Here is an 11,186-nt window from a genome sequence, read left to right as displayed (position 1 = left end):
GGAGACTGAGAGAGATCAAAGGGTAACTTACTCGGTTTTCCAGAGCAGGATTCAAACTCCATCTTTTTATTCTACGTCGAGTTTATCTTTCACTCTGTCATGTTGCTAATCAACATTTTCACGAATCCTTAAACCAGGCAACACATTAAAAACTTTTCAAGTTTTTGTTATACCGTTTTCTTATTTAAACCTTTTTGTTGTTAACAGGGTTCAGAGTAGGACAGGAAGGGGTAGACCCAACAGCCGCAAGCTGTTCAGGGGTGGAAAGAGTACACATCAAAGTAATACCACCTATTGTAGAAGCTGCGAGATTCTGTGTGAATGGCAACTTGGTTAGTAATTGCTGACAATTTCTCCTGTGTCAGCAAGCAGATAATTACAGTCATCTTCAAAAAAAGAAGGTCAACAGTCTGCATCAACATGGATACAGTGTCACGCTTCATACTCAGCCTTTTCTGTTTCTTGATTTCTACTGCTTCATGGCACAACATTTAATTATCGAGACAGTCTTTTAGCAGAAGGTGTAATTTGCTTGCCCTACCTGACTTTAACCATGGCTCTTACCTGTGGAGTTATCCTGAACTGAACGCTCTGTCTTCTTTTTAAACCTGCTCCTCTTCCTGTATTCTGCTCTGTCCTAGTGACGCCGTCACACACCAGCCCTCCCTAAAGAATCCTATCTATCATCCTTGAGCCTTTCTACCTGCCACACACAGTGGCTAGTTGTCTGGACTTAGAGTCAGGCAGGCTGGGGTCTACCACTTAATTGCCATGTGACTTGGGCAGTTTACGTAACTCTGCAGTGCCTCGGTTTCCTCATCTGTAAAACATAATAATACTCCTCGTGGAGATATTGCAAGTATTCAATATGATGGTGCGGGAAAACTCTATATGTTGTCTGAAACATGGAATGTGCTCAGTAAGTAGTCTCTTGCCCTTCACATCCAATTAGTTGCCAAGTCCTGCTGGTTTTACCTTCTGAATAGTTCTTGAATCTTCCTCTTGTTTCCATCCCTCCTGCTGCTGGCCCACTTTTCTGATCTTTAGGCCCAGATTGTTACAGTGGCCTCCTAATTGAGCCTCTGCTTCTGCCTCAAACCCATCAGCATATTATGGTTACCTAAGGGGTTTTTCTAGAGTGTACATTGGACATTGTGGCTTCCTTGCTCATTGCCCTCCAGAGGCCTTTAAGATCACCTCTGAATTCCCCAAGACGTAGAGGGATTTTTGTTTGTTTACTGACTGGGGTTTTGTGACTCTTTGGGGGTGAGAGGAACTACATATTTTTTTAATTGAAGTATAATTGACCTACAACACTATGTTAGTTCCATGTGCCCGGCCTTGTGATTTGGTATTTCAAAATGATTACCGTAAGTCTAGTCACCATCTGCCATCACACAAAGTTATTACGATATTATTGACCATGTTGCCTATGCTTTAAGGCTGTGTGACTTTTTGGCAGTGTATCATAGTGTTGTCTTGGTAAATAAAGGATTACGGTCTGTCTGTGAAACCTTGCCTAATCGTCCTGGCATCAGCCAGAAACGGGGGGAGGAACCCAGGAGGAAGGAGAGAAACTCACAAGTATGTCTTCCCTTCTTTTTCTTTTCCCTCAAAAATAAAGAAAATCCAATAAAGTAGTTTTCACAAAATGAGGTTGCCATATTAATCTCAGGAAATAGAGATCAGAAAAATACCAAAGCTATGAAAACATTGTAAGGATTAGAAACATTATTAAAGGGAAACTCATAAAACAGGCAATTTAATATTGGATTCATTTCTTGGGTAGAATGCCTTCCAGGTTAATGTAATGGAGCTGAGAATTCCTCTTCACACCTTTACAAATCATACCCAGTTGTCAAAAAAGCAGAATGCTTCTGCTGTCAGCCCCATTACACAGACCAGAATAATAGTTTAGCAGCCAATTTCTGCTATTAACAGAACTCGAGGGAAAGACATGACAGAAAAGCTAGCCAAGGATGGCGAAACTAATTATGATGACAAGCGTATTATTAGAGACAGGTAATGGGCAGAAAACTACATTATCATCAATGTTTTTCTCAACCCGGTGATGAAGACCATGCGGATATAGGTGTAAAGGGGCCTGCTTGTTTGGCAGCAGCTGTGTAATAATTGGCATTGGTGTGAGGGGCTGGAAGGAGGGCAGAGTAAACACTGGAAATAAAAGTAGGGAAAGGTGCTGTGGACTTCCCTTAGATTTGATTAGGAGATGCTTTTGCAGATGGCTGTGTTTTTTCTATAGAAGCAAGAGCAAGCAGTCTGTGATAGAGAAAATTATGACACTGGGGTTCTTAACCCTTTCTGGATCACAGAACTCAGCCTAGGAATTTTCATCTCCCTTGAAAATAACCCTTGCACATGTATGCACAGCTGGAGGTACAATTTCCAGAGCTTCAAGGGCCTAAGCTTGGAGCCCAGATTAAGGAATGTTGGAGGCGTGGGGGAATGAATTGGGAGATTGGGATACCAAATTGTACACTCTAAATATATGCAGTTTATTGTATGTTAACTGTATCTCAATAAAAGTTCAAAAGAAAAAGAAAAGGAATGTTGGAAGTAACCTTCAGTGGACTGCTTAAGTAAACTCTGGTGTGTCCACACACTGGAATATTATGCACTAGGTACAAAAGAGGCAGTCCCCCTATCATCCCCTACTGTGGACCAACCTCCAAGATATTATCAGGTGAAAAATGCAAGGTATAGATAGTATTCATGGTATTTTAGCTACTGTTGGCGTTAAAACACATACTTACATGCAAATGTGCTGTGTCTTTGGAAGATGTGTAAAAAATGCTAACCAAAGTGGTCTCTGATGAGGGAACTACATGGACTGGAGAGGATGGGGGAAGCTGGTTTTCAAATAGATGAACGTAAGCAGAATTAGGATGAAAGCAACTAGAAGAAATATCCCTTGTCTTTGCCACAGGGAAAGAGCTACCTCCTGCACTGATCCTCAGCCTCTGATGAGTACAGATTTTAGAAATAATAAAATATGAGTTTTCTAAACAATTATATTATTCAAGGTTACAAATAAAAGCTAATTATTATGAACTAAATATGTCTAAATTACACAGACTCAAATATACATATCTGCATTATTTCCTGTTAAATAGAATCACTGAGAAGTAGTAGCCAAAAAAAGAGTTTTGATTTTTCTGGCTACGTTACGGAAAATTTTACAGCCATTATTGTCTTGAAAAAGCAACTAAAGGGACAAGTATTTTCATATTTTTCCTCTTATTTCTAAGTGATTTTTGCTTTGGTTTGTTTGGCAGAGGTGTTATTTCAGCTTAATTTTGTAACTTTTTTCATGTGATTGAATTTATTTTATTGATTTTTTTCAGTTACAAAGTAACATACATTTGCTGTAACAAGTCAAACAATATAAACATTTAGTAAAGGAAAAAAATTAATCTCCCTCCAATTGATTCAGATCCCCAGAGTAACCAGGGCAGACTGTGCTGTATACAGCTTTCTGTGCCTTCAGACATTTCCAAACCAAAGCTCCCAAACATGTACACACATGTGTACTTCTTCCTGTTTTCTACAGAAATTTTCATCTAACTGTACCCATTATTCAGCAGCTTACTTTTATTCATTTAGCAATGCGATTTCGGGACTTCTCTCCAGGTCAGTAGGTCTAATTCCTTGTTTCTGTATACCTGCCTCATATTCCCCGGTGTGAGCCCAGCAGAGTCGAGTCAGTGTTTCCCCTGTTGTTGGACATTCAGGTTGTTTTGTTTTCATTTTTTGGATTTTTTTTTTTTTTTGCCACTACAAGAAAATGCTGCGGTAAACACTCTCATAAACATGTTCACTTTTACAAGTACTTTTATAAATAAATTTCCAAAAGTGGGACTACTGGCTTAAAGACCATGAACTTTAAACATCTGAACAGTACCCATGATCCAGGTTCCTGCCTGACAGTGCCAGGAGTTCCCAAACGTGAGGTGCCATCCTTGCTTTCTAGGTCGCTCACTTATGTTGCTATTGGGGGAAAAAGAAAATAACCCCCTCATGAAAAGACATGAAAAGTAAACATACTGTGTGGCTGGAGAGAGGCTCGCACACTATCATCAAGATGAAAAACAGGCCTCTGGCTCCACCTTCTCACTGAAGTGATGCTGTCTGTCCTCCCAGCTTATCTGCGAGCCTCTCCTGGATGGCAGCCCAGGACAGCGCGCAGACAGAGAGGCACACGCCGAGCTCCCTGACTCAGGGAGCACAGCTGGGGGAGGTCATTAAGCAGACCCACCCCTGCCAAACAGCCGCAGTGCTAGAACATCAAGACTTCCTTGCTTCACTGTGTTGAGAGACTTGTTTTTTTGAGGCGTACATAGTAGAATAATTACACGTGATCTGAGTGCCAATTATTAAAGAGCAGCTAATGATAATAAAAATAAAGGCCAAAAAAGAGAGAGAAACTGGGTAGCTAGGACTCTTTGAGTACTTTGTATTTAAAATTGTATCTTGCTAAATAACTTCAACTTTAATCCAGCAGATTTTAAAAAATGACTGGACCCTTTAATGCGATAGTTGAGATCTGCAGGATTCGGGGAGGGACTCCCTGAGGCCGGTCCTCCCAGAGCAAGCACATTTGGGTTGCCCCTGTGCCCAGCCCTCCAAGGGCACTGAGTAGCTTCTGTTTCCTCCTCTGCCCTCCTTGTTCGTGCTCTCACTCCTGGAATGTGAGCGAGACCGAGTGCAGGTGGTATCCTGGCCCAGAATACAGATGAGTTGGGAAACAGTCGAAGTGATTCCACACTCAAGATTTTCTTCTCCCTCCACACCCACCCACCCACCCACCCAAAATCACCAACTAAAAAACCTATCCTAATAACCAACAGATTATAGGGGCCCAAGCAGCTGTAAAAGCAGAAATGCCACTTGAGCAGAAGAGCACAGTGAACAGCTATCAGCCTTAATCGTTTTCTTGAATTTTGGTCCTTTTCCCAGCAGGAAACAGAGCCCTGAGAGGATGGGCTGTTACAACCACATTGTGGGGAGGGGGTATGGTCGAGTCTTTGCAGCAGTGGGTGAAGGAAGGTCGCTCCTTGGAGGTCGGTGGTTTCCAGTGAGGACCAAGGAGGCAGAGCAAAGGTATCGTCAGGGGAGAGAGAGATAAACAGGAAGGAGGGAGATTATGTTTCTGTGTTTGAATAAAATATATGCCAAGATTACACAGGGTCTTCAGATTCTTTCGTTTTAGCTAGCATCACTCAGAAGAGATGACACATTCAGGGAGTTTAGATTCAGGTAATACTTGCAGTAAGGGGCTTTAATACCGGCGTACCTACCTCTTTTTATCCATCAGCACTGCTGTTTCCTAAAGACCAGATGTGTATTACTCAGCTTGGAAGACTTGTTCGAATATGTAAAATCCAGTTGTTGGAAACAGGCTCACAGAGCCCTGCACTCCCATTTCAAGCTGCAACCTGCTTCCCTCCTGGCCACAGCGGAAGCTCCCCCTTGCTCTACGTTTCCCTTTTTCAGGAGCACATCTCACCTGCTAATATCCCACAGGAATCACTTATCTATTATATTTGTTGTTTATTGTCTCTGCCTCCTGCCGGAGTGCAAGCACCGCAAGGGCAGAGCTGTTTGCTCTGTTCACTGACGTATTCCCGGCACCTAGAATAGCCTTTGATGTGTAGCAGGCACCCAGTCAATACTGAATGAAAAAAAGGGAAAGAGTAAGTTACAAAGAAGGAGATATAAAATAATCCTGTCTGTGCCTTTCAGAATACCTGCATAATAACACGTGATATAGAAAAAAATGTCTGTAGACAGATACATGTGTTTTCTTTTTTTTTTCTAAGCTCTTCATTGGAATATAATTGCTTTACACTGTTGTGCCAGTTTTTGCTGTACAACAAAGTGAATCAGCTGTGTTTATACATATAGCCCCATATCCCCTCCCTCCCGCGACCCCCTCCCACCCTCCCTATCCCAGCCCTCTAAGTCATCACCCATCATCGAGTTGATCTCCCTGAGATACGCATATTTTAGATAATAATTATTACTGGAGGGATGGGATTACAGGAGATTTTCTATCACGTATTTCTTTATGTTTCCCATTTTTACAATAAATGTTACTTTTGAAATGAAAAATAATGCTATAACAAAATAAGGAATTAAAGAATTTGGTTAGTCCTAAAAGAAGGAGCATTGTTTGATTGTTTTCTGGGAATATAGGTTACAATGGAAGAAAGTGATATTATTACAAGGGCATTTTTTGAAAGTTTGATACTGTTTTGATGACGATGAGTTGTGGTTTTGGACATAGGCAAGACTCTCCTCACTAAGGAGCTGACAGATGGGTTTCCATAGAGGGGTCATCTAATTTTTTTTTTTCTAACTAGCCTGATAATAGTTATTTTACTTAGCATGCCATCTGGGGGGCTTACTTAGGTGATGGATAATAAACTTAAAATAGGATTGTAGTTTACTGCCCTGTCTTCCCACCTCATACCATTACTACACGTGGTAGGCAGACACATGAGAGCAGGTGACTAGGGAGTGGGTGATGCTCTGGTAGCAGGTCTGAGAGTGGGGTTGCCTGAGAGCTGGATGAGAGGGGAGCTCAAGTGTCAGGGAGCTGAAAGGGCTACTTATCTTTAGCTCAGCTCTTCACGTATCCTGAAAAGAGATGGTCAGCGAAAGGTGCTTATGGAACTGTGGGGCTCATAACAGGCAGAACGCGCGTGCTGTTCCTCATAGGTGCCGTGGAGCGTATTGTTTACAAGGGAATATCTCCTCACAGGCGAGATCCAGGGAACAGGTGCTGGATACAGCGTATATTCATTCTGCCTCTTGTTGAATAAAGGCAAAAGCGGCCTCATGAGAGACCCTGTGTGCTGTACAGAGTGTGCGTTATAGGGCATTTGATTTTATTTTTGCTGATCTATTTATTTTTAGGTTTTTCACCTTTTAAACATTTTATGGTCATCTTCCCTAACTACTAAAAAGACCATGTACATGAAAGAAAAAAAAAAAAAAGACTATTTCTTTCAGTAAAGAAAAGTTTGGTGGGGGAATTCCCTCACGGTCCAGTGGTTAGGGCTCCACGCTTTCACTGCCAAGGGTCCGGGTTGCATCCCTGGTCGGGAACTAAGATACCACAAGCCGTGTTCAGGACGGCCAAAAAAAAAAAAAGAAGTTTGGCGGCTATGCTTTTGTTGACAATACCCTCCCTAAGCACACACTGTCCACTTTCAATGAATGGGCTAGGTTGGAGAAATGCTGAGTCATACATCCTTGCCCCCCAGTTAAACATTTAACGGGAGACGTCTTATTGTATTTCCAGGATAAGACATTTTCCGTTTTCATGTTAGTGAGATGTAGTTTTACTTCACTGCTCAATCCGAGGCTGCAGAGGCCCCCCGACCCGGGCGGGTGGGATGGGACCAGCCCTGCGGGGAGGTTTTCCAGTGCAGGCCCAGGAGCGGGGCGGAGAGGCCTTCCTTCCGAGGGGATCCCAGAGGCTTCACAATAGGGGGAGAATTGGCTCCTCGTTTCAATTGCCCCTCATTTTCAGGCGGGCACTTATGAAATGATTACACTGCAGTGAAAGATAACTGCTACATAATTGAAGATTGTCCTGAATCTCTCACATCAGCGAGGAAGAAAAGCCATATGAATTATTTACCGAGCTCCAAGTTATTTCCTTTCATGAGCCCTGACTTTGTTTTTGTCTCTGCAAACTGAGATTTTGTTTATCCATGAATAGTTTTCCCTAGGGCATGAAAAATATGACTCTTTAATTATGAATGAGGTTTTTTGTTTGAGTCCGTGTTAACTAAAACATGCAAAATACACCGTGTTTTTCATTAGATCCCTTTCAGCTCCCCACAAGAACAGAAGCAACAAAGGAACGAGCAGTTCAACCAGCACCCACCAGGAAGCCCACTGTGATTCGAATTCCAGCCAAACCAGGAAAATGTAAGCACTTCTCCGCCTCATTTATTTGCTTCTCCAAGAGCCTGGGAGAAATATATGCTAATTTATCAATGTCTGCTTTTGAAATTATGTGTAATCGGCTGTTTATTATTATTATCATAGTTGAGAACATTATTTATTTGTTTAAGACAATAACTCAAAGTATTTTTCTATCTCTCTCTTTTTTAATATTTATTTATTTATTTATTTGGTGTCACTGGGTCTTAGTTGTGGCAAATGGGTTCCCCATTTGTGGTAGGCAGGCTCCTTAGTTGCAGCACACGGGCTCCTTAGTTGTGGCACGCGAACAAACTCTTAGTTGCACCATGGGGGGGACCCAGCTCCCCGACTGGGCACCAAACCAGGGCCCCCTGCCTTGGGAGCTCAGAGTCCCAAACAATGCACCACCAGGGAAGTCTCAATTGAGAACATTTAAAAGCAAGTTGTTTTTTCACAATTCTTTAGACAATTAGTACCATAAATTTGGGTTTTACTTCTCTTTAACATTGTCTTTAGGCAGAGAGAATGGAGGGAGGCTGAAACTCAGAATAATTGTAATATCCTCTGTTACTGCTGGTAGGAAAGTACTTGAAACCGGTAGCAAAAACGTTTTATATGTCTGTCGGGAGTATAGTATTCCAATCGGCATAATCTAAATACAGCTATGTGTGAATTGTCTGAAGAGAAGTAATCAAAAATTATAAAAACATGACAATGTATAAAAATATTATTTTAATGACTGTTACACTACATTTTGATACACTTCCTTACTTGATTTTTTTAATGGTACAATAAATGAAATTTTGGATGAATTTTAATAAGTACCACAAATAAATCTGATATTACCATACGAGAGAAGCCAAGAGGGCCTGAACTATTTACCTTAGACCCTAGAGATTAGAAAAAGTGTGTGAGTACATGTGCCCGCAAATGCACACACAGTGGGTTCCAGAGCAGTTCCTGGGTGATCACACAGCTTTCTCCGTGAGCCTCTGCTTTCGTTTCATTTCCTTCAGTGCTTTTGCATAGCCTGGTTGCACCCTTGCCTTAGTCTAACGAGGTTCTGCTACTCCATTCCTGCCAGCAGCAGAGCACGTGTCCCAGTCCTTCACTGCAGCATCCCAGGGTACACTGCAGGCATACTTTAGTTTAAGGGTTTGGTTTCTCTGTACAATACTACCTAGACGAATCATATTGGTTTTAGTCTCTTGATGGTTTTATTAACTGATGGCTCTCAGCCAAGCAGTGAGAAGACTGAACGGAGTTGCTGTGACGAATGAGGAGGAGAGAAAGTCGAGGGTAGCAAATGCTCGTGGGTTCTCACTTCTTTGGAGGTTATATGGTAGTGTTAGACTGAAGAGCTGGTGGTATGCTTCTTTTGACAGCATTGTATAGCCCACAGATCAGTGACAGGACAGCTCATTGGGTTGTCTGCCTGCTCGCTGTTACCTTGTTAAAAGTATTTGGGATTTTAACAACCTGCCTGAGATATAATGATAATAAATATTGCCCGAAGCTCATGTGGCTTTAAGTCATACAGCATTTACCTTTAAATGTATTCTCCTGTTATGTCAGAGTCCCCCAGACCCACATGTTTAATGATTTGCTAGGAGGACTCAGAGGACTTGGCATATAGTTGTGTGATTTATTCCAGTAAAAGTATGCGAAGCAAAATCAGCAAAGGAGAAGGGTGCATGGGGCAAAGTCTGGAGGAAACTAGGCACAAGCTTCTAGGAGTCCTCTCCCAGTGGGGTCACACAGGAGGTACCTAACTCCCCTCAGATGTGAAATGTCGGTCAGAGAAGCTCCCTAGAGAGACTTAATACCCAGAGTTTTTGTTGGGGGCTGGTCAGATGAGCACCTCTAGGAATTTTGGCATGTACCAAAATTCCAGGTTCCCAGAAGGAAAGCAGGTGTTCAGCATAAACCACATTCTTTTGTTTTATCAGTTCTGGAAATGGCGGGAACCTTCCCCAAATCCAAGTTCCTAGGTGCCAGCAAGGGCCAACCTTGTAAGTCAAGTCCACTGTGTTTACTCTTCTCTACACACTTAAAAATTGGATTAATAGTCCTGAAATCCTGAGAAGGGTATATTGAGGAAGCACCTTTATTTATTATCCTAACAAAGCTCCAGGAACTATTAGAAAGCTGAGTTCTGTACTGCTATATATGAGAGAACTGGAGTGCCAGTTCCTGGAGAATTCTTTCTATTTATATCAAAAACCAGTTCCCCAGAATTTTATTATTACGATTATTAAACAATGCCTATATGCTGTGGAGGGGAAAAAACATAAGACCTTTGGTGGCTGAAGAGCTTGGAATGGACAAGAAAAGAAAAGAACAGTTTTGTGGTGCACAACTCCTTGCTGTGAACCTGTCAGCTTCTTCCCCTGGGGACCTGTTTTTTCTGACTAGGGTGTCCTTTCCCCAGATCTCTGCATGACTCCCCCCTTCATTGTTCCTTCAGGTCTGTGCTCAAATGCCACTTTTCTCATTGCGCACTCCGCTGACCACATTATTGGAAATTGAAAATCTCCCCCTCCCCCACATCCCCACAGCGGATAATTACTATGTCCCTTCCTTCCAGTAAGCTATCTCCTCTCTACTTTCATCTTCTTACTACTTTGTACCCTTCAACTGTTTGTCACGACAATATTATATCCTAAATGATTCATTATTTCCATGTAAGAATACGGAAACCAGCACAGAGGAAATCTTCAAGATGGTGACTGGGTTGGCCCTTCCCTGTGTGTGTCTTAATTCCCAGAGCAGCCCTGCCTCTCACTAAGAACGCTCGCCTGTCTCTAAATCATTGTTTTCCTAGTAGCTGGCCTGGGTGTTTTCCTCCTTTTGAGAGTGTTTTCCTGTCTGTGGATAAAACAGGAACCTGACACATCATCCTCTTGCTATAGGTTTTTCATGTGAAATGGAAGCAGAGTGTTCATTTGAATGAGAAGAATTCCCATCTCCTTTAAATGCCCAAACCGGTAAAAGGTGGCTTCAGCCTTCTTTAGTATGTTACAGTCATCTTCTTTCCGAGTGTTTTGCACACAGATTTTAATTACCTGTCACTAATTAAATCTGGTCATCTTTGTTTTTCTTCTCTTTTAAATAAGTTGGGAGTGCACTATCTCTGGGTTAAGGATGTAGTTTGGATATAAAGATATTGCTTGTTAAAATGAGAGCAGTTAAGCCCATTAATCTGGAGCTGATGAATTAGAAAACAC

General features: G+C 42.0%; 1 protein-coding gene across 5 annotated transcripts in view; it reads left to right on the top strand.

The window, feature by feature from the left end:
• SH3D19 (SH3 domain containing 19) overlaps positions 1 to 11,186 on the top strand; it is a 159,266-nt gene that overhangs the window by 120,388 nt on the left and 27,692 nt on the right. For all 5 annotated transcript variants that reach the window (XM_057726012.1, XM_057726009.1, XM_057726011.1 and 2 more), the window contains one exon: positions 7,855 to 7,962. In XM_057726012.1, the coding sequence (XP_057581995.1) occupies positions 7,855 to 7,962 (108 nt within the window). The remainder of the gene's footprint in view (positions 1 to 7,854; positions 7,963 to 11,186) is intronic.

This window comes from Hippopotamus amphibius, chromosome 3, assembly GCF_030028045.1.
Source record: "Hippopotamus amphibius kiboko isolate mHipAmp2 chromosome 3, mHipAmp2.hap2, whole genome shotgun sequence".
NCBI classification, from domain to species: Eukaryota; Metazoa; Chordata; class Mammalia; order Artiodactyla; family Hippopotamidae; genus Hippopotamus; species Hippopotamus amphibius.
The sequence above is the reverse complement of the archived record's forward strand: the minus strand, read 5'-3'. Positions and strand labels throughout refer to the sequence as shown.